Raw genomic sequence first — 23,414 nt, forward strand, 5'->3', positions numbered from 1 at the left:
ATTTTCAAGAGGCAGTTGTGCTCTGCCTTGGCCTTTCTTCAGCTCTGCCCCCCCAGCAGTGGTCCCTTTGAAAGCAATGGCAAAGCTGGACTGCAGGGCTGTCTTCTGCCAGAGGTTAGATCCCTTTGCTCTGAAGGAAGATGTGTCTGCATTGGAATATGCAACTGAAAACGTTGACTTTATGTTCTTTACTCAAAGCTTTGATAGCAGTTTGGCTTACAGTGTACTCCAGTAAATGGTACTGTGAGGGATTGTCCTAAATGTCAGCTTTGACTTGCTTGTGTGTTGTCTTCCTTAACATAATTCCTCAAAATAGCTTCACTGTTCTGGGAAAAACAGCAGCTTTTGCTTTTTTCTGCCTCAGTAGGTAGAAAAAATAGAATATGGAAGTAAAAAAATCTGATGTTGTTTTCCCCAGAGTTCTTTTTTTTCTGTTTCACAAGTGACATAAATTCAGAGCAAACTGTTCAGCAGGTGAATCCTTACAAGTGGTATCTATACCACTGATAAAAAGGTTGAAGAATCTTGAGAAAATTTACATTAAATAATTTAGATTCACAGGGAAAATGTTTTAACTCATAGAATTTTGAAGCAAGGGGCTGCTGTGATGATCTAGTAAATCTGACTGTACAATTCAGTGATTGGTGTGAAGAGATGACTCTGTACAGAGCTTCTTATAAAAGTTACGTTAAAATGAAAATACGGAAAATGAATGTTAATATGACAAGTGTATTTTTAATAACTTATTGTCTTACAAAGGTTGCTAGTTATGCTAAAAGTTTATTTTGTGTTCTCGATTTCATTTGTGTTGTGTAAAACTAATATGGGTACTGACATGAGCTGGTACTTCTGCACTGGGAGTTCAGCACTGCTTACCTTGCCATGGCAGTGGCTTTGCAGCTGTTCTCAATAACTAGTGATCAATAAATCTGTGTACCTGAGTGGGTAAAGCCCTGACAGCCTGGCTGAACTCCAGGCTGCCCCTGCCTTGGGCAGGAGGGCAGGCTGCACACCTGGGGAGATCCCTTCCAGCCTGGCTTCTCCTGGGATACTTGGATGTGTGTGTGTGTGTGTGTATCAATGTGTCATACTGATGTATAATCTGTAAAGCCTTTGGGTGATTTCAGGTCTGGCTATAATAAACTTTCACTCTGCTGGTTTTCTTTGCCCAGTCTGCCACCAAGAAACCCCGCAAGTCTCCAGCAGACAAGGGGCGTTCCGAGTCCGGAGCCAGAGGAGCGAGTCGTGGAAGAGCTAATGGCCACCCTCAGCAGAATGGAGAAGGGGACCCTGTCACTTTGTTTGAGGTGGTTAAGCTGGGAAAGAGTGCTATGCAGGTAAAATATCTAATTGTGTCCCCCCTTCCCAGTTCCGTGTGTCCTGATTGCAGGAGTTCAGTCTAAGCTTTTGTAAACAATTGTGTTTTCTCATAGCTCTTGGTCCAATAGACTGTGTGTGTGTAAAGTGTGGGACAGGATGGGCTTGGATTGAGGGCTGTCATGTGTACTTCTGAAGGACAAGAGGCACATCAGAAAGTCATGCATTTCAAATTCTCCCTTGTTTTGTTCATTACTTCCAAGTTAAAAGTACATGTTGGTGTTAAGCAACCCATTAAAGAATATCCTGGAATCAGATTTATTGGAGGAAAAAGTGTATCATATGAGTGATGGATCCAAGGCCTGTTTTGTTCACTGGTGTTTTCAAGAATAGCTGCTGCCACAAGCAGTTTGGAGGACTTTGCACCACAGTTTGCACTCTTGCTGTCCCCAGCAGAACAGCAGATGAAGGCTCAAGTAGTAGCCTGGTCTTCCTCTGTGTCTGAGCGAAAACATGGACACGTCTTCAGGCAAATTTTCATTGCAAAACAAATCAGGCACTTGTAGTGAACTGCCTGTGGAAATGTTTCTGACTACTTTATGTTTAGAGGCCTTATAGGGTCTGTGGGCCACGTGAGTCCACCTCTGGAGCCTCCAGAGATGATTGGTTTTGACAGTGCATGGTTTTAGTAAAGCTGCTGTGCTGCAGCCAGTGTGTTTGGCACTCACAGGGGAGACACTGGGCCCAAAACACTGCTCAGCTGGGGCAGTGCAAAGCTAGCAGTCCTTCCTACTCAAGGATTGTTCAAGCAAACCTCCTTTTCTCTGCATTTCAACAGAACAGGGCTTGGGCAGTTATCACTTTGTTTGTTTGCTTTGGTGCTGACTAAGAGAGAAAATTACAAATTTTGAAAATGAGGTGCCAAGTCCCATTTGCAGTATCACTTTCAGTGGAGCTAAAAGCTGAGTCTGATGAACTCCCAAAGGAATCAAATGTTCCAAATGAATGAAAGCTGTTGAAAATTTTCTTTCAGTCTCAAATCTGTGGAAGGTCTGAGATGTAATTTTAAGTAAGTAATGAACTGGTAGAAAATGAGAAATTTTTTTTCTTCTGTTTCTGTATTTACACTCATTCAGGGTTGACCTTCTTATCTAGTAGGTGAAGACAGAACAAATTTGCTGCTAACAAAGCTACAGGTTTCTTGTGCCTTTTTTGCCTGCATCAGAGCTTCCAACTTTGCTTGGTTTGCAACACTTTTTCAAATTTCGTTTTTGGCAGGATTTGAGGAAGCATCTGGAGTCTATTTTCTGGTTTTACCGTGATACAGAGCATACAATATACTTCATATAGTATGTTTGTCTTAAGAGTTATTGATATTTGCAGGAGCCAAATGAAAAGCAATGGGTGATTACTTTGATATTTAATGACTCCATGTGTGTGTGTGTGTGGGATTGACTTTGATACATGTCATCTATTTCAAAAGAGATGCCACCAGAAGTCTGCAGATGAGATTCTAAAAAAAAACAACCTGTCTGCATGTTTGTATTAACCTTTGGAATTCAAATGCAAAGGAATTGTCCTGAAAAATGGAGCATTTGTATATGCCCATGTAGATGGCTGTGTCTGTGTCCTGGAGTGTTTATACAGACATCCCATATATATGTGCACTCACATCCCTAAACTACCCAACCTACATGGAGGAGAGAGGAGGAGACAGCACAGTCTGAGCAGGGGAGCAATTCCATGCAAATAGTAAAGGAACAGGCAAGTGTATTTAAAGGCCTGGGATACAAACAGGCATAAATTGCTTGAGCCATCATTTCAAGAGGATGTGTTACTTTTGCACCTTTGAAAAAATTTCTGTTGGTAAAAAAATTAAAAAAAAAAAAAAAGAAACCCTGTAGTAGGAAAGAGAATGCAATTAAAATGTGATTTAATGTTTTTAACTTGCACTTCTGGACAAGAATCTCCTGTAAAACCAAGGTTCTATAAGCTAAACTCATTAAACTTTATCTATAAGATAAACTTATATTTGTCTATAATAGCTTAGGGATTTTAATGTCACAGTTAGGAATGCTTGGCATTTCTGGTTTTCATAGTTTTGATGCAGATTTTTTGTGCTCAATCTTAGCAATTTTGTCAGTATTCCAATTTTCAAACAAGTGCCATATATTTGTATTTGTCAGAACCTATTGTTCCTCAATATTTACTTCTTTCCCTGTAATATGAACAGTCTTTTTTTTTTTTTTGTAGTGCTCCCATGTTTCCTTCCAACAATAAAAACCCAGGAAAACTCAGTTAATATATCCTGAGATGACATGAGAATTGTGTGCTTTCATTTCTGATCTATCTGCTCCTGCTGTTTGCTCTCAGGATTTATTTTAGTTGTTAGGTTTTCCTGGCTTTGTGATGCCAACTCATGGAAGTCCGTAGCTGAATTCAATTCCCACTTCTTTTAAGCTTCTACTCTATTTTAGTTCTCACAGCAGGATTCATTTACTACTTCTCTTCAGGCTTATTGCTGGTTCCTTCTTTCAGGGTCCCAAAGTCAGATCCATATTTTGTATTTCACATGTACATAACTTGGGGGTTGCTCTTTGCATAAAGTCTTTGCCTCTCACTCAGTGCTGGTTGTGTTGGTGCTCAGTGTTGTTTGGGCTCTGTAAATCCACTGATACCCACGGGAAGTTGGGATCAGATCGTTGGCAGTGGGTTTAGTTTGCTCTGGAACCCTCTGTACAGTCACTTGTTCAGAGGTTTTTCTGTCACAGCTCTTTGTGTGAAGTGTGACAGGACATGCAACTCGTTTTCTGCAGGTACATTTGTCAGCTTTCCTCCATTAAGACTGTTCATAGAACTTTTTTAGACTGTGCTTTTTATTTTCTGAAGCAAACATGGCACTCTCCTGCTTTTTATCATTTGTCTCTTCCGTTTATTTACTTTTTCCTTCAGTAATTTTATGGAGACAGCTGCACCCACTGTATTTCCTCCCTCCCCCTCCATAGGCAGAATGGGCTATATCAGCATTTCTCATGTACTAAACTGCCTGACTTCACAATGGTGGGAATGAAGGACTGGGGGAACCTCCACTCCTGCAGCTGAACCCCTAGGCAAAGAGTTCAATCTTCACAGGCACTTCTGCACTGCTCTCTGACCCTGGTGTGAAGCTGACAGTGAGATAAAAAGCTTGAGATGATCCTAGATTTTGTTTAGGCCTCAGACTGGAAATTTCTGATCTGTAAATTTTGACCAATTTTCTGTAATGAAGTTTGTACTGCTGTTGGTCAAACCAAGCAAAGCAGTGTTCTGCTTTCCTGTGTGCTCAGGGGATTTGTTCCCCAGAAGAGCAGAGAGAATGGATCCTCAGTGATTCTGGGAGGTGCTCAGCAGCAGAACACGAACAGATCTATGCCTCGATTGCTCTGGGATATTCTGTGCTTTACAGTCACCCTTAACTGATGTTTGCAGGTCACAACAGATTAGAGGCTGACTTGGAATAAAAAACTGCCCCCTCTGCTTGAGCTCAGCCAGTAAAGGTGATGCTGGTGTTGGTTAGACATGGCCCAGAGTAAATGTGGCTCCACTGTGTGCCAGCATTTTAGGGGATGTACCCAAACAGAGCTTTCTGGTGTGCTGAAATGGGAGTTTTCACTGGGCCAACAGTTCTTTTTGTCTCTGCAGAGAGCAGCAGTGCATGTGGTTCCTCACTGCTCTTGTGTGGACACCTTGGCACGTGGGCATTTGTGTCCTTTGAGTTCCTCCCCTGTCCCAGTAACGTCCCAGTTTGTAGCACTGTGTTCCCTGCCAGGAGAAGTTTCCTTTGTCTCTCCTGTTTCAGCCTCAGGGCTGTGTCACCTTTGCACCTGCTGGGCTCGTGGTGATGAGGTGTGGCTCTTGCTCACAGTGCTGCCCTGACCAGAGGGTTTGAGAAGAGAGCAGGAACATCAGGAAACCTTTTTTTCCCTTCAGTTAACTATCTGAAAGGATTCAAACTTTCATTATTACTAATTGAAAATGTTTCTGAATTGTTAACAGTATTTTCAGTATTATTTTCAATATGATGCTGACTTTCAGGGTTTATCCACCTCCCTGTTGCAGACTGAGGTTCTACATGCAGAAAAAAAGGGGATGCATCCTTACAAATCCACGTTTGGTGTGTTGGAAGTAAAGGAAGCACTGCCCTCCTTTCATCAGGGCTTGCTTTGTTCTCTATGCACTACATGTTAATGGTGTGGTTGCCACTTTCTTTCATCACAGTGTGTCAGGCTGGGGTGACATTTAGTCATCAACATCTGTTTCTGAAATTATTTTCTGATTGGGATTCCTGGTACCTCCAGTCTTTTCTTCAGTCCTTTAGAGATTTGATGATCTGCACAAGAAATGCAAGACGGTTCTTCCAAAGAGCTGGTACATCTTTATTGGTCTCATTAATGTGGCATATCCCTGCAGCTTCTGTAGTTTTTGTATTTTCATGGCATTTAGGGAAGAAATGGATGTGGTGCCTGTGAGGGCGAGGCTGCTCCTCTGGGGAAGGGGTTGGTGGCCGAGCAAACTCCACTTTGTGCTCAGCTTTCTCGCCCGGTTCCTGACACATCCTGCAGGGATTCAGCTTTGCTTTCCTGCTCTCAACAGCACCCCTGGAATTTCCCCTCACAGTTATTTTAATCACCTAATCATTATGCAATATAGATAAGCCCAATGGTCCTTCCTCCTTCCTTGTTATGTGCCTGCTTTAATCCTGCTGCTGAACGGATCAGTCCCACCTTCTCCCGCTCCCACAGCTGATGGTTTTACACCTTTCTTGGGTGTTTTGTAGTCACACCAAGAAATAGATTGAACTAGAACATGACACTGGTAGATTTTTTTCAGCTGAATAAGCTTCTTGATTCAGCTCATCTCTGGCAGCAGCTCAGCCTTACTCTTGATTAGAATGACGGTGTAACCATATCCACCTTACGCAGGAGGAATTCCGGGTATGTTTTTACATATATACTGGAGATTAAAAACATCAGAGCAGCTGTAGCTGGACTGTATGAAAAACCCAATCTCCTGTCTCTGGCAGTGGCAGTTGAGAGAGAATAAGGTGGTGAAAAGGAATTTGGGAATTCTCCCACCACTGACTCTTTGCAGCTCAGGGTGAATGTGGTGTCTGTGTTCTCAGTGCCCTTAAGGGCTTTCTCTTCCCTGAGTTTATCTTCTCCCTACTAAAAGTATTTTTTGCTGGATCATATCTCTGTGTCTGCCTCAGCTATTTCTGGAAGTGAAGGTCTTTGAAGATTAATAATATACAAATATGTGATACTAAATATTACCCATGTTTTTTGTGTTGGGGGCATGTTTTAGTTTCCTTGTCCTTGTATTTTAACAGCACTGTATTGTCTAACTGGAAGGGTGGATAATAGCTTAGAGTTTCCCCAGACTGTCTCTAAACTCCTTAGGAGCTTGAGTTTGCATTCTCTAAAGTTTACTGGGTAAAATGACTGCAGCTGCTATTGACATTTAAACTAGTATTTCCTTCTCATTTTGCTAGGTGGATTTCTTCTGCAGCCTAATCTTGCCTTGCTTTTGGTTGTATCCTGCTGAATTAAAAGGAAACAAAATCAAAATTTGGTGCACGTACCCATGGTTGTTACACTGGGAACAATTCAACCCCCAAACAAAGCAGTAATTAATTAGAAGGGTATCCCTTAATACCAAATGAATGTTTCTGCAGTTGTCACACAAGGTTTATTTTCCCTTGTGGTGTTATAAGATGGCAGATGATTTGCTGTTCATGTGAGCACATGTGCCAGCAGTGCAGTGTGAAAGCATTTGTACCTGGGAATACCCCCACTATTCAAAGCTGGAGAAGGGTTTCCTCTCCAGAATGCTGACATTTTTGGAGCATCTGGGGTGATCTGTGAACCCTTTACAAGTTGTGCAAAGGAGCACCAGTCGTGTGTTTTAACAGATTGATGGGTCTCTCTTACTGGAATAACTCAGTTTTGTCTCTGGATCTCTTTGAGGGTTTTTCCATTCTCCTGGTCAGTGTTTGTGAGTGGTTTTGATGCTTTGTAGCATCTCAGACCCACTGCTGCCTGTGACTGGCCCAGCTCAGACAGACCCAGCCCGCTGGATGTGCGAGGTGGCAACTGGGAGAGATGAGCACCTACAAAATCTCTGTACAGTGGGGAAAACAGGCTTGCTGGGAGGCCTTTGCACGGTGCACCCCCTTTTCTGAGGGCTCAGGGGAGGAGCTACAGCCCTGAGCAGTGCAGTTCCTGGGGTTTTAATCCAGTTGGAAGAAGAATTTTTCCCGTACCTTTTATGCACATCAGTGCAATGGCAGTTACACTGTGCCATTCTAATATTCTCAGCAGAGAACTGAATGTTTTTTTTCAAGTAGTGTTTTTTTCCCCCAGATGGTTCAATGTAAGGTGTTACACTGATTTCCCTGTGCACTGATATGTAATACCCATTCTACTGCAGAGAAATATGTGTTTACACAATCTGCCAAACAGAGAGAACTCTGTATGGGGAGTATGAATCCCTTAGTTTTGTTGGGAACAAATACTTCTAGGATTGTATACTATCCCCCTCTGGGCATTAGGAAATAACAAGCTGTATAGGCAGACACTGCATGAAACATTTTCCCATCTTTGCTTATGATGAAAAATCAAGAAGTAGGTAGTGTTACCTTAAAATGAGGGTTTTTGCTAAAGAATAATAATTTTGGCTTGTCAGAAAGTGTTTGCTAGGTGTTGGCAAAGTATGAACTCTTTAATAATTTAAAATTATCTTTAGAGGAAAAAGAATAAAATGCAGCTTCTCAACCTACAGTTCTTTTGATTAACCCCACATAGGTTTTTCAGTGGGTGCATATTAGACCTGCTGCCTGTGGTTTGGAATGCAATCACTCATCTTACAGTGTAAGGCACAGTCTAAACTGCACACACTTTCACATGCCAGGAACTGCTTTATCCCCAGTAACTGTGTAATTGCTTCAGTCTTCACAGAATTTAACCTTGAAAGACTTTTATTATTTAAAAAAGAAACCTGAACAGACTCACTTAAAAATAGTCTTTCACTGCTTGCCTTTGTTTCCCCAGGTCCTTATTTTCAGTGCACTCTCTCAGTTCTTCTCACTATCTGTTACAGCACAATTTCTACTTTTCTCTTCTCTTTGGGCTGCTCTTTATACATTTAATTGAAATCTTTAATTTCACTGCCATTCCTTTTTTTGTTTTAATATAGTTCACGTTCCATCTGAGTAACTTTGGGGTTTTGGCAGAAGTTGTTAGCGTAAGCTTTGAGTTCTGGATTTTTTCCTACCTTAGTGTAAACACCCTGCAGACCCACTGTAGAGTCATCCTTTGTGCTGTCACATTCCCTGGAAATGAAGCGTGTCCAGATCAGTTGTATGAAATGGCAAATTCCTTCCGTGCTCTTTCTCCTCGATTTGCCTTGCTTTACAGTGGACTCAGATCTTGCATTTAACAGGCACTCTCTATATGGTGTCATTTGTTTTCACTTTTGTTAGTAGCACTGCTGCCAGATTGTTACCTCATTTCAATTGGGAAATAGCTTTTTTGAAATCAACTTTCATTAATATTTAGTGGGACTGTGCTAATTTCCTCGAGCTGGCAAGGTATCCTCTGCAGTTAGTCCCCCTGGTTCCTGCAGCACTTAATGCCCCTAAGTGTGGTAATGCTCTTGCACTGAAGGAATAGGAGCTGGATTCAGAGCTGCAGAGCCTCCAGGAGGTAATAAGATAACTACTTCATTATTTCATTCATTACAGCAGACTTGCTTTTACTGGCAATCCGAGCTGCTCTGGCTCTTCACGACTATAAAATTCTCCTGTTTATCTTTTAGCAGCCTTTGAGATGTGAAAGTCAATATTTCTGCAAGTTGATTGATTTGAAGTTGCTTACTCACACTATGGATCTATTCTGCTACTTATGTGACTTTCTTTAAGCTTCTTACTTCTGTAGGGTTGCTTGTTTGGCATATTCTTCAAATTAAAGTTAAAATTATCTTTCAGTCCTTAAAACAGACTCACCAGAGAGTTTGTTCCTGTGAGACTCTTGGACACTGTCTGGCTTTGGAAAATCTTTGTACTGACTAGGTATTTGTACCATACATCATCTGCCATTTGCAGGGAACCTTGATTTTTTTACTCAGTTCTAAGAAGAGAAGCATTTTCAGCCTCAAAACAAAAAGGTTAAGAGCCTTATTTTTGTAACAAGTACTTGTATGGACTTGTTGACTGACCCAGAGATGTGGTGCATCTGTATGTGTGTATATATATATATATATATGTATAGAATTGTGTGTGGGTGTAGGTCTAGATGTTTTCTGACAGCAGGGAGTGGAAGAGGGTCGTTGGTGTTACTGGAATAATCTGTAACTGAGCTTATCTTCAAGGAGCCTTTTCCCTGTGCACGTGCTTGGAATTCGGTGAATCCCAACTGCCTGGATCTCTGCCCCTGGGCAGGCTGCTGCAGCACGTGTGCTGGGGGTCCTGTGCTGCAGGAATGCTGAATTTATCAGCTGTTTCATGCACAGCATGTGGGTTCACATTTCCATATGGCAAATCCATGCCCTCTGCTGCATCCCAGGGCAAAAACCTCTGGGAGCAGCCGGGTGCCAGCGGAGCAGCTCCCACCATCTGTTCCTCAGTGCCCTGAGGGGGTGGGCAGCACGGCTCCTGTGGGGATGGGGCCTGCCTGCACCTCCCTCCTGTCCAGGGGGCTGCCTGGCCCTTCCCTGCCCCTGGCACCACCTGTGTCTTCACTCAGCATCCGGCTGGGTTTGGGGCAGGGGACATGGAGGGGCCAGGGCAGGGTATCTCTGGGCAGGGTCACCAAACGGGGTTTGCTCTTGGGTTATGTGTGAAAAGCTCTTGGAAACAGGAGACTGGGTGGAGGTGGCTGACAAGATAAAACCATTGTGGATGGTTTGCTGTAACCTGGGAGCTGTTGGTTAGAAATCCTTGTCTTTAATAGGAGTCCTTCTCTCTATACACGTTTATGCAAAACAATTCCATTTCTGGCATGGACTGCGTGTTGCACCATTTGCTACACGACTGATTTCTAGTTTACTCATATTCAACCTTTTTGCCTGGTATTTGGGTTAGTACTGTTTTGTCTTGCTGCAGTTGATACTTGTGTCTATTTTAGGTCCAGTGTGTATCATTTTTATTTTTTATCCCAGTGTTTTCAGTTTTTATAGCTCTTTTCTGTTACATCGAAAGTCAACAGTTTGATTAAGTTCCAACTGTTGGAGCATATGTAGTCTGGCTTCATTATCTCCTGTTGCCTTAAACTGTAATCTCTGACAAAATGAACCAGCAAGTGTGCCAAGTGTGCATGAGGGGCTGAGTGCTGTGGGACTGGGGGGGTTATGTTGAGGCACTGATTTTGGGGGGTTAGGGAGGCAGTTTGTTGGCTCTGTGCTGATTGCCAGGGCAGGTGCCTGTGTGGGACTTGTCACCTGAGCTCCTTGGGCAGTCACTGGGGTCTGCTCAGGGCAACCCCGAGGGTTTTCCAGCAGGAACCACCTCGGCTCAGCACCCCCTGCTCCAGAGGGCTCTTACACTGGATGTTGTTGTACTTGGGGGTGTGTGCTCACATCTACATGTGATCTCCAGTGGAAAGGGACTGAGGAGCTTGTGCATGTCAAGTCAGGGCAAATGGATCTACCCAAACATTCCAATTTTAGTTAAAGCTTTGTTAGTTCTAGGTCCAGACAGTCTTTGTCTGTTATCTGTGCTCAGAGCCTTAAGTCTGATTTTTCTGCTCTTCTTATCTACTGCTGCCACTGAGGACTCTGCATTGCCTCAGGCCTGGTCCCTGAGCCTGGAGAGGAGCTGCTTGTCTTTATTTTTCTCTAAATTGCATTGTGGTTCTGGGTTGAAAATGCAAGTGCCACACTAGGTAGGACAGTGCCCAAGGGCACAGTGTGTCCCACATGATCCTTTCTGGTTGAGAGACAGAAATAGCAGAAGGGAGATGAGCTGCACTGATGCTACAGTTTTGAGGTAGTGCTGCAAAAATCAATGAAATAATTATTTAAAAGAAACAGAAACAAAATTGAAAGATACTCCTCCGGATGTCTCCCCTCCACTCCCCTTTTTCCGGTCTGGGTGGGTTCACTGGCAGTGTTTGTAGCACAGTCCAGAAACAGTTGCAGTGCTGTGGCTGAAGGGGCCACGTGTTGTAGCAACAAACAGGAGTAAGGCAGTGTGGGAAGGAATTTCTTGGGTCAGCTTTGCTTCCACAGGAAGTGTTTAATGTGAAACCAGGCTCTGGACAGTGCACAGGTGCTGGGGACTAGTTGTTAACACTCAGGAAAAGCAGGCTCAAAGAAGAATATAGTAGACTTCAGAAACTGGTAAGAGATGTGTGACTAGAGTGGGCAAAGATAAAGACAGGGAAGTATTTCTGTGCAAGCCACAGGGCACAGAGTAGGACTATTCTCCCTGAAAAAGGGTGACCAGACAGAAGCATGGGAAATACAAACAGGGGCTTGGGATTTGTTTTCTCTTATATCTTTTAAGTAAAAGCATTCGGTTGCATCAAATAGATCTAACAATTGGCAAGTTTAAAACACTGTTATTCTTTCATTTTGCAGTGAGTAATTAACCCTGGCACATTGCTTCAAGATGGTGTAGGTATACAACTCTCTGGTTTAGACCTGTTCATGAGGGAACAAATACACTGGGGTCTTGAGGGTCTGGGAGAGTCACTCAGAAATAGCAGTTGGTTCTTGCCCTTTTCTTACTCTTTCCCCCCTGGGTATAACCCCCGTGGGCAGGTGAGCCTGTGGGCTGAGCCAGCACAACTGCTTTTTTCTTTAGTGTAAAAAATACCTGCTGGCAATTGCATGTTGTTCCAGTATCTGCAGTAACAGAGCTGCTCAAACAAATCCTGCACATTGGTAGCACACCAACAGTCTGGTCATTAAGCTCTGTCAATATTTGGTTTAGTAAATAATTTTTACATTTGGCTACATTTGGGTTTGTGTGCCCTGGAGAACTGTGGGAATTGATGGAAGTGATGGATACTTACAGGAACAGGCCTGAATCCATGATGAAATGACAGGATGGCAAAGCTTAATTTGAGGCCAAGATTTGCCTTTTGATTTCTTCTAAGTAGCAGAGGGACCCCTTTGTAAGGTTGCTTCTCCTCCTGGGGGGTGTGTGTGTGCTGGGAGACAAAACCTGCACAAAATTCCTTTCCAGTGGAGTGTTCAGATCTGTAGAATGCCATGGTCACAGTGCCAGTGTGAGCCTGGTTTAGGGGCAGCACAGTGGGGTCATAGTGCCAGTGTGAGCCTGGTTTAGGGGCAGCACAGTGGGGTCACAGTGCCAGTGTGAGCCTGGTTTAGGGGTAGCACAGTGGTCTCTGTTAAACATGGGCTGTTTGGCTCAGCTCAGAGGGGGGAGTGTCTCTAGTGCACAAACAGCTGCTTTGCTGCTTCCTTTGCCTCAAACACCTGCCCAGCTCCCACTGCTGGGTGGGGGAGTTTGCTCTTGGATGAGCTGGAAACTGCAGAGAGATTTTTTGAAATCCTGTCCTTAGAGCTTAACTAAGAAAAAGGCACATTTTTCTAAGAGATAGAATTGTTTGGATTTTATCTTTGCTGTTCATTCTCTGTCAGCATGGTGGGAGCTGGTTTTGTGGGCATGAGGGTAGTGATGTGTGTGATTTTTTTTAAAAAAAATTAATTTCTTACCTACAATGTTTTTGCAGATGAGGAGCTTGGAATATCAGGGATTATAAAAATATCACCGGGCTACCTGTAGTTCTGAGGGCACTTTGAAACAGGGGCTCAGCTTCATTAACTGTGATCCAGCTGACTTGCTGATTCCCAGACAGTCCACCTCCAAACTGTGTGTATTATGTTATTTACCCAGTATTCCTCATTGCATTTTGTCTTCCTGACCCATGTACAGTGTTTCTGAGTGACTGATGCACTGCCTTGGCCTTTAGGAATACTGAGGTGTTCACTGTGCAATGTAAAATCAGTAATTATCCCAAAGGTTTCTACTCACTGGTTTTCTGGGAATATGTGTTGGCCATTTTGAATGGAGTAACAGTGTTTGGGTCTTTTTCAACACAATTTTGAAACTGAAAAAATACTCTTAAGTAGAATTCTGAGGAATTACAGAAATTTCAATTTGAACTTGTGTTTATACAATTACAATACCAGAAAATGATGCTCTCTGACAATATTTGTTCTGTCTCCACCCTAAGAGAAGGTGCATAGATTTCTGAATTTGTACTTGTGTATAATTATGCAGGATAAATGGTCAGCTATAAAATGATATTCTGAAAGCCATAAGTCATTTGCCTTTAATAAAGCACTTTGTAAGAGTCTCTGATAAGTGTTCTTTTTTTCTTGACAGTCTGTGGTGGACGACTGGATTGAATCATATAAACAAGACAGGGACATAGCACTTCTGGATTTAATCAACTTCTTTATCCAGTGTTCAGGATGTCGAGGTACAGAACGTGGGAAACAAGTTGTGTGGAATAAACCTGCCTTTGTACAAACGTGTGTTAGTGCAGTGGGGGAGAGGTGTGGGAGACACTCACATTGCTGGTACTCTGTGCATGGGTGATGTGAAATATTGTCTGCATTCCACAATGACTGTGTTTAAAGCTTGTTTGTCAGGGGCTACTCTTTCTCACTTTGCTGTCATCATCCCAAAGTGTAAAGTCCCCACAGAGACACTCTGCTCATCAGCTACAGGAGGCAGAAGCTCTGGTACTCCAGGTAGGCATAGCTGTGCTTCCCCTTCCTCTTTCTGCCCCATTTGTTACATTACAGAAGTCAGGAGGTGTAGCTATACCTTAACTTGGTTATTTTTTCTTCTGTTCTAGGAAAATGATATTTTCTTTAATCTGAAGAGGAAGGAGTCAAGCTTCAGTTGCCTTGGATTAACAAGAAAGATTTCCTGTGGATGAAGCACCAGTCCTATTTCTTCCCCTGTGATACTTTCTCAAGTCAGCAGCGAGTGCCCTGCCTTTTGTCCCTCTTTAAGCAGCTCCATTGCCAGGCTGCAGCACTCTCTGTGTTCTGTTGCCACACTGCCTTCTAATGAATTTTTCATGTGTTGTCTTTTTTCAGTTAACTCAGCCTTGAAAAGAGACAAAGACAGAGCTCTTCTCTCTCTGTAGCACCCAAATTATTTACTGTTTCCTGATGCTTTCTGGAATGTGCTCTGAGTAGAGTTGAAAATAACCACAATTCAGAACTTCTTTTCTTCATTTGTAACTGATATGGGAATATACCTGTAGGCACCAAATGATCTGGGTAGAAATCCCTTTTCTTCCTTCTTAAGTATAAGGTGAAGTCCCAAGTACAGTTAAAAGCATCAGAGAAAAGAAATAGGAACCATCAGGAGGATCAGCAGCCCTTTTTCCTAGCTGAAGGCAATAAACTTATTCTGTGGATGGTAGGAAAGCCTCTGGAAGCATTCTGTGGAAGGGCTGAAGGTTGGAATTTCAGTTCCCAGCCTGTGTCAGTGTCTGTGCTGTTCACACCCAATCCCTGAAACATTTGTCAGCCCTGTTTGGCAGCTCATGTGAAAGTAGTTGTGTTCTGTTTGCTTTTTTTAGCTCTCTCCTAGAGGTGTATATGAAAAAAACCAAACCAGAAGCTTCTTTGTAAGAATTTGGGCAGCATTAATCCAAAGGCATCTTTGGCCATATGTTTTTATTCTTGTTGATGCAAGCTTTTGGTGAAGGCATGTCATAAATATCTTCATTCCCCTGCTGCTCTCTAATTTATACTTCCCTTCTTTCTCCTCGTTAGAGAAGGCAGCACTCTGCTAAGATTCCTGTGTTTTAAAGCTCTTGTTAGTGCCTGGTGCAGGCTGAATGCCCACTGTGAGCCCTGGGCTTCCCAGAAAAGCTTTCTGTTACTGGCTGAGGCAGCAGCAGAGTGGCTGATGGCATTGACTTTCTTGGCTTTTTTTATTTTAGTGGTGACTTTCTGTCTGTTTTCAGTCCTCTGCTTTGTCCCCTCAGGGATATCTCTGCTGAGCTTCCACCAGTGGCCTTCTGGTCCCAAAGAGCAGGGGCTGGAGAAAGGAAGCAAAAATGACTTATCCCCTGAACTTAGAGTGTGTTTGGGAGATTTAGTCATGTGTTGGAATTTCTGCAGTGGCTACAGTAACAGCTGTAGGACAGGGCTAAACTCCTGGCAAACAATGCAGTTCTTTCCAGTTACCAGTAACATGCCTGTTTTCTAGAATAAATAAAAGCTTATCAGAAGAGAGTGGCTTTTATTGATAGTCCACTTAGGGGAAAGTGCATGTGAAGCTTTCCTTAATGGAAATGAGGTACAGAAACACACAGATGTTCTGTATTTTGGGAGAAAGACCAAGGTCCTTTGTCATGGGAAGATTATATGCTCTATTATGACATTTTTATTTCCCTTAAAAGACTTTGTTGACATCCTGGCTTGTTTCTATTTCTCATAAATAACAGGCCCTTGTGAATCAAAACAGCTGCCTTATCTTCCATAATATTCCTTCATTTTCTTCTTTTCAGTTTGGCTCACTAACACTGTCTCATTCTCCAGCCTTCTTTCCCCTGCTAGCTGATAATATACCTAACTTTGTGCTTGTTAATTGAAGGGAGGAGCACAACTAGCTTGGCAGGAGGTGCCTCAGGAAACCAGGAAGGTGATGCTAGGTTTATAAATCTAGCATTTGAACAGTGCTTAGAATTATTGGGTATCTAAGTGTATATAAAGTTCACTTAGCTGGATGTGTCTTTCAGAAGTTTTAAGCAGGTGAAGAGTGTGTGCCTATTTTTTGCCTTAGATTAGAAATCGTTGAGGCACCAAACTGTTTTATTTAGCAACAGTATTGACCCTGACAAAAATACCTTTCTGCTCAGAGAAACATTGATTTCTATGTATTTATCCCATTCTCTTGGGCAGCACAGATGCTTGAATGAACCTCTTGGCATCCTCCAGCTCTGCTCAGAGATGTTCCTGAAGTGAGAAGTGATCTCTTGTTGTGTAAATTGTTAATACAAAAAAACTACTAAATAAATGACTTTTGCAGGTGAACCTAAAAGATCTGTGCAACCTAAAATGGAATAAATGTACACCAAAAGTTTGAGCATGTCTGTCCTTTGTTAGCTCTCCTGAGTACCTGTTTCCTCAGTTCCGTCCCGTGTAACATGTTCTGGGCCATTAATGTCTGTAACATTAATGTCCATTAAAACACTCCAGCCTGACTCCAGTGCTCTTCCTGGGTTTGCAGGGAGTCACTTGGTAGAAATGAGAGGTGTCCTTTACTGAACTGCCAAAGCATCTCAGTTCAATAACCAGCTCTGCGTGGGAGTCCCTGTGCAGCCCATCCTTCCTCTAGTTTACCTGCTCAGTCTGTTTGTTGCTGATTTTGATTATGAAGAGGGGAAATAGTTTCTTACGGGATTTTTCTTTATCTTGCTGGGTTTTTTTCTCCAAGAATACAAACAAAAATCCCTGCCTTTCCCAGCTCGTCTGTGTAGTCTTCTGCATCAGGTTACGTTGGGTTTCTGTGGCAGAAGAATGGTTAAGAAGGACTGATACACTCACCTGTTTAGTTTTTGTTTCCAACCCTTTTGAAATGTGCTGCTGCTTCTAGGAGGATCTTGTATCAGATAGTACCGCAGAAAGATGACAAAGTTAGTTTTAAAATACATTTTCTTCCTGTAGAAACAGCAAGTAAATGCTGTTTCCAGTCCTTGAAAAACCCCAGGTTTGTCTGTTGGTAGTAGGTATTTATTTTCCACAGGATTGACAATCTAAAGCAGATGGTGTTGTATTTAGCTTCTTATTTCTAAGTCAGGAGCTTATTTTGGGTGTTTGCATTATTAGGTAAGAGGGAACTTTTTGATTTTAGCTTGTCATAATGAGAAAGGGATTTTTCAAGGACCTGCCCCTGGGCTGGGGGTGGAGGTGTGTCCATACTCCTGAGTGTTGTGGTGTGGTGCAGCACTGTGGACACAGGCATCCTCCTCCCTTGCACAAGAGTTGCAGGTCAGTGTTCAGAGTTTTCTGGGGGTTTTTTGTGAACTCTCTTCCATTGCTTTCTTCTTTGTAGGAACATATTTTTTTCTTTCTTTTTGTGAACACTTCTGTAGAGCAGAGAGTGGAACGCCGAGGTCTGTGAGCAAACCGAAATGTCTGCTCAGCAATACACGTGTGCAGGTCCCAGAAGGATCATCACTGTGTCAGGGTGATGCTGCATCTGGGCTAATTAGCTCTGCCTCTCAGCCTGAGTAATTAGCTCAGGTATCATGCTCTGCTGCCATGACAACCAGGCTGTTTCCATTTCTGGAGCTCCTGTTCCGAGCTGCCTTGGGTATGTGCGTGGCTGTCTGCTTCTGCCTTCTGTTATTGATAGTAAACAATCTGAAAGCTCCACAGCACTCTGACCTCCCCGCATTTTAAAGGCAGAGAGCCATACTTGTGGAATAAATATTTCTTTTTCCTCACCAGAAGCAATTAGTGGTTGGAACAGTCTCTTGAGCTGTGAAGGAAAACCAGCCATCAAGTCTGTGGCAGAAAAGAAGCTTTTTTTGTAAGGAAAAGCTGTCTCTCTCGTGGTTGAAGAGGAAACTACTTGACTAGTTTCAAGTACTTTCATTATTCCCATTCTTTCTCTCCCATATCCATCTCCTCCCCTCATTTATTTTCTGCCAGGTAAGCCAGAAAGCTGTGAGTTCTTGAGGAGGTTTTCAGAAGTGGTTTGAGCAGTGCTGCCACTGCCTGCCTTGCCTCTGTCACACAGCTCTGACAGCGTTTGCTGATGGAACAGAACTGGGGAACTCCCTCACTGTTCAGTTCCAGGAGTGCTGTGGCTTTCCTGGATGTGAGGGCTCTCCACTGCTGAAAGGGGTTCTTTGATTTGGCACACTGAAGTTGTCCTTAGGAGTAGTTGGTGCAGGAAGCAGGTGGAGTTCCTTTAGACCCTGTTTCTCGTGGTGCATTTTCCCCCTCAGAGTCTTCTCTGTAGGTTGGTGTATGGAATCAGTCACTGCCAAACTGCCCCCTGGCAGCACTGGTTGCTGGGCTTGCTTAGGGCTGGGTGGATCTGTGCATGAGCTCTGCCCTGCTGAAAGCACCTCTAGGGAGTGTTTCCTGGCAGCCCTTGGGCTTCCTCACACTCTCCTGCTCCAGCCTGGAATGCTGTGTTGTTCCTCACCTGTTCTAGGAAGGTCCTCTGAAAAATCCTGATGGAATGGTGCAAGCTGAGTCAGTAAGTGCAGGAATTCTGGCTTGGCTTGCTTGCATACAGGATGCATGCTCATTTTGATATTTTTTAGTGCTCTATGTGCTTAATTAAGGGCAAGCTAAAAGATTTCTGCTCTACCAGAGGATATTGAAGTCTAAAACCAGGAAAAAACACCATAAAGTGGCCATTGTATGGTCTGGAAAAGCAATGAACAAACAACTGCTTGCTTTGCTGTTGGACAGGATTCCAGGAAGCAAATTAACTGGGAAATAGTCTTATTTACTCTGATTAATAATATTTTTATAGGGGGCATAACATTGTAAATAGAGTAATGGTTTAAAAAAATTATTTGTGCAAGGCTTTGTGATCGATGGAACAATTGTTCTGGACAGATGGATGTTATTGAGCATGGAATGAAGAGTGATAAATATAATTTCCTGCATATGGGCCTTTTGCAAGGAACTGCAAATAGTGAGAAATGTTGCTGACTTTGACATGTGTTAAAAGGCTTTATCTCTTCAGTCATTTATTTATTATTAACAAGTTGGTATCATAAATATTTCGCATTGTGAACAAATTAGAAAATGATGTGATTCATTCATTGGAGGCAATATTGTTATTGAGGGTATAATGTCTGCTTTCTCACAGCTTCTTCAACAAAATCCTTTTTTTAGTGTATGAGTATAGGGAAGAAGTTGCAAAGTAAAGGACTAATATATATTTTGAAAAATTATTATTTACTCATACAAGATTTGTCATAGCAATGTCAAGGATTTATAAAATATTCTCTGTGTGTGGTATACAGAAATAAAAACACCCCCAGATCTATACAAAGCAGTTAAAAACATGCCTTTAACCACACTCAAAAAAGGAAGGTAAGTCTGAAAGGTGGAAATTACTTCATTTTAATTTTAATGTGTGGTATAGATAAACGAGATCTGAACTTTGTACTTCTTGTTTGTGAGCCTCGAGGTCATTTTTACAATGTGTTTGTCTTGCAATGAAAGCTTATAAAATTCAAACTGAAAATAAGATGCAAATTATGAACTGGCTTGGGTGGAAGGTAACTTGGGTTGCCAGGCATGCATTAAATGTTTCATCAGCTCTCTAAAGGAAGGTAGGTAAGGTTAAATAAATTCATATCACACACAATTAATGTGGTTTCATCCAAATCAGGTTTTTGTGAAGAAATACAAATAATTAATGTTTGTGACATTCTTGAAACTAAAGCTTTGGTTTCATTGTGTGTATTGTTTCAAATCAAAAGGGTTTTCACTGTTTCCTCCTGTTTGCTGCTGGATGGCATTTGTATTTGGTTTTTGACATCTCCTGGACTCTTTCTTCCTCACTATTTCTTTTTCCTGTTCTCTAGCTTTTCAGAGATTCTTTGACTATGGGAAAAGTAGCCACAAAATTACTTTTTTGATTCTTTTAAGCTTTGCATGTTCCTAACTCTTCAGGGGATGAGAAGCCTTGAAAAAATTAAAAGGAAGGATTGTTCAGATCTGGAAGTGCAAAGAAGTGTTGAAGGGGTGCAGAACATTTGATAGCCACTTGTGGGTGATGGCATCTCCTTCCCAAAGATGTGTCCTGCTACTCCCAGAAGCGAGTGGGAAAAGAGCACAGGAATTTGCTTTTGGTGCAGGAGGTGTGAATGAAGGGCACTCTGGGCTTGGATTGAAAACCTGAATGAAATACCTGCTGTGCTGACTCTGCCTCAGTGCAGGAGTTCACTCTGGGAACTGCTAACGGGAGAAACAGTAATTTAAACCACATGGAGTTTTCTTTATGACTTGCTACCTGGATATATTGAACTAGCCATGTTTCACATGACAGCAGACCAAAAATAAGCTGGCTTAAAATCAGCTATTAACTACTTTATGAGTATGAATTAATATCAACTTTCAAATAACTTAAATGTATTGAATTAATTGACAGAACTTGTGGCACTAAAATACTTTAGAGCAAATGTATAATGTAAGGAAAGACAAATTACCTTTGAAATGAATTCTGCGCCGCCAGTTCTGTATAATAAGTTCAAATCTCTGCTGGAAGTGAAAGCACTCCTTGTAAGCCTGGAACAAAGTCTGTGTTCTGCTCCTGTGTACTGCTAAGTGAACTCAGAGCTTGGAAAATTATTTTTGGCACTGCATGTTGGAGATAAATTGTGTAAGGCTTTGAAATACTACTGCTTGTTTTCCACTATATTAATTTAATTACAGACAGATCGATCTGGGAAATAGAGCTGCTCCTGTGACTGCAGGGGTTCAGCTGGGGAGTCTCTGTTTGACGATGCTTTAATGCCACAACTTTCTGAGAGAAGAGGAATAAACACCTCTTGATGTTTATGGTTCAGAATAGTCATGTTGTACCAGCCAGATCTGTGCCATTTCCTCTTCACTGGGGTTTGCTTTCTGTGTTAGACAGATGTGTTACAGGAGGGACACCCTCTGCACTGAGCAGATGAGGAAAACCTTGCTTGGATTCCTTTTGACAGTATTGTTCTTGGAGTTGTGGGGAAATGCTGCCAGTACACGAGTTTGCTCCCTGTGTGTCAGATGCATTGCTGGGTTTATTTTAGATGACAGCGATGGTGCTCTCTGTGAAGACAGGAACTAATTACCAAAAGCAATCAAATACCACCAGATCTTAGCCCTTCCTGACTGCATTACAAATGGGAAGAGTCCCCATGGCTCTGATCTTTCCAGAGGTGCAAATTCTGCTGGAGATTGTCAGACTTTGTGCAGACCAAGGGTGAGAATTAAATTGCAAAAATGACGTTTCTCTCAGCAAACACTGTATTTGCAATTCCCTCTCTTTTGCATTAAGGAAGCCCCAGACTTATTTGATGAAGTGCAGTGCTGGTACACTGCAGTAATTACTTCTAGAGAGAAAGATGTGGGGATGATTAAAAAAGTCTGTATCCTATTGAAAAAGCCATATTCCCTGGCACAAAGAAAGTTATTAAACCAAATCCAGTATTCTCTTAATCTGCAAGCATTCAACAGTAGCTGGATTTAGAAAACTAAGACAAGCTTGAGTTTCAAAGAAGATACATCTGAATTTGGAAAAAGTGGACTCTCAGTCATGTGCTGCTCACATTCCAGCAGTGCCTCCTTCCTTCCTTGTTCATGTAGGTCTCCTCACACTGCCTCAGTTGTCTTTAACCTGAACCATGACCAGCTGAGCCCTGCAACTGTTCACATCCTTTTTATGGAAGTTTCCCTTATTTGCACGGAGCAGGAGGCGTGGTGGAATGTTTTTGGGTACCTGGAGGGGGAGAAAAGGGTATTTATTGTACAGGAGTGCTCTCAGATCCTGCAGGAGCAGCGAGGAGCTCCCCTGCCAGCAGTGTCTGTACCCTGGTTAACCCCGGCTCTGAGAGCCCCCAGCAAAGCTGAGCCCAGTCTGGGGTGACTCCCCAGCTCAGGAGTTGTGTCTCAGGTGTGGAGTTCAGCATTTCTGCCTGTGAACCTGTTCCATTCCAGCTGGGAACAACTGGCAGTGCCCCTCTCCACCCATGGCACCAGGGATGGATGGGTGGGATGGGCCGGCAGGAGCAGCTAGGAGGGTAACACAGCTCTCCCTGGTTGGAGCCTGTTCACTCAGGAATGGTCTGGGGGCTTTAATAGGCACCATCTGTGGTGGGAATTGGCTTCTGCAAAGTCATAACATCATCTTTGGAAATCCCTTTAATGCAGTTTGTCAGATCTACCACAGTCTCTGCTGCTTGTTTTGGTCATTTCATCATTGTTGAAATAAGTGTTCTGGATAACTTAGAAGTTCTTGTGACTTAGGAAAAAGGGCCTAGAAATACTTCTATCAACTCATTAGAGTGAAAACTTACTGTAGAAATATTTAACTACATAGATATAGAGGTAGTGGAATTTCAGTTTGTGGTGACATAAATAGTGGCGATTTTCTGCTCTGTTGGTTCAAAGCATTTTTGCCCCCATTTTGATTTTCATCTTATATTCTTGAAGTCACTTTATTTAACCAAAATGCCTTTTTTTTCATTGATGAAGAAGAGACAGATGCATTTCAACAAAAGAGCATCTTTTGAGGTGAACAAAGGATTGCTGTTATTCCTGTGTTCTCACAGCCTGCCTTTTAAGCTGGTAGTTTTTTCTTTATGGAAAACAGAAAATGTAACACGCCAAGTGAGACCAGTCTATTTGCACAGATCTCCATAAAAACAGAAGTAATTTCTTGCAATTAGAGCTGGATTTAGGAAGAGTCCCCTTTTTTTTTCTTTCCAAAGTTTTGAACCAAAAGAAGTAGAGAATCTTGAACTAGAGCTTCTATGTTTCCCATGGAATTCCTCCTGTAGGAAGTGACTGTGTGTGACAGTGTGTTTGTGGGGAGCCCCTTTGATTCCAAAGATATTGCTCACATGACTCTTGTTTGAAGGGAGCTCAACCAGAGTTCTCGAAGCACTTCCTCCCTTCAGACTCTTTTGACACCCAGAGAAGGCCTGGACTCCCCTGACAGCCTCTGCAGCTGTAACTTGGCCTCTCTGACCTCGGCACCTGTGTCTCTTCTGGAGTCTGAACCTGCTGCTGAATGGAAATGACAGCAGTTGCTGGGCCAGTCAAGGTGCCAAGTGACCTTTGTAGTCTTAACTCTGGGTCTTGTAACAAGAATTTTGTGTCTTCTGTGTCTTAAGGTTTTGCTTTTAGTAGACAGCCAGCTGTAGATTCTCACTTCTTGTTCCCCACTGGGAACATGGTGGAAATCACTGAAATTCTTTCTCTAGAGCCCTTGAAGACAAGTTACTTCTGATCTGCAGAGAGGAGCTTTTTCTAAAACTGTGGTTTAACAAAACTGATTTTTGCAGTTCATAGAATCACAGGATGGTTTGGGTTGGAAGGGA

At 42.6% G+C, this 23,414-nt stretch overlaps 1 protein-coding gene across 2 annotated transcripts in view; it reads left to right on the top strand.

Annotated features, from left to right (window-relative positions):
• STAG1 (stromal antigen 1) overlaps window positions 1–23,414 on the top strand; it is a 155,873-nt gene that overhangs the window by 51,289 nt on the left and 81,170 nt on the right. The window contains exons 4-5 of one of the 2 annotated variants that reach the window (XM_029962663.1): window positions 1,173–1,337; window positions 13,709–13,805. In XM_029962663.1, coding sequence (XP_029818523.1) covers window positions 1,173–1,337; window positions 13,709–13,805 — 262 coding nt within the window. Of the gene's footprint in view, window positions 1–1,157; window positions 1,338–13,708; window positions 13,806–23,414 lie in introns of both variants that reach the window. The other variant, XM_029962662.1, reaches the window with a different exon arrangement.

The sequence above is a fragment of the Manacus vitellinus genome, unplaced genomic scaffold, assembly GCF_001715985.3.
Source record: "Manacus vitellinus isolate BGI_N305 unplaced genomic scaffold, ASM171598v3 scaffold_49_pilon, whole genome shotgun sequence".
Lineage (NCBI taxonomy): Eukaryota > Metazoa > Chordata > Aves > Passeriformes > Pipridae > Manacus > Manacus vitellinus.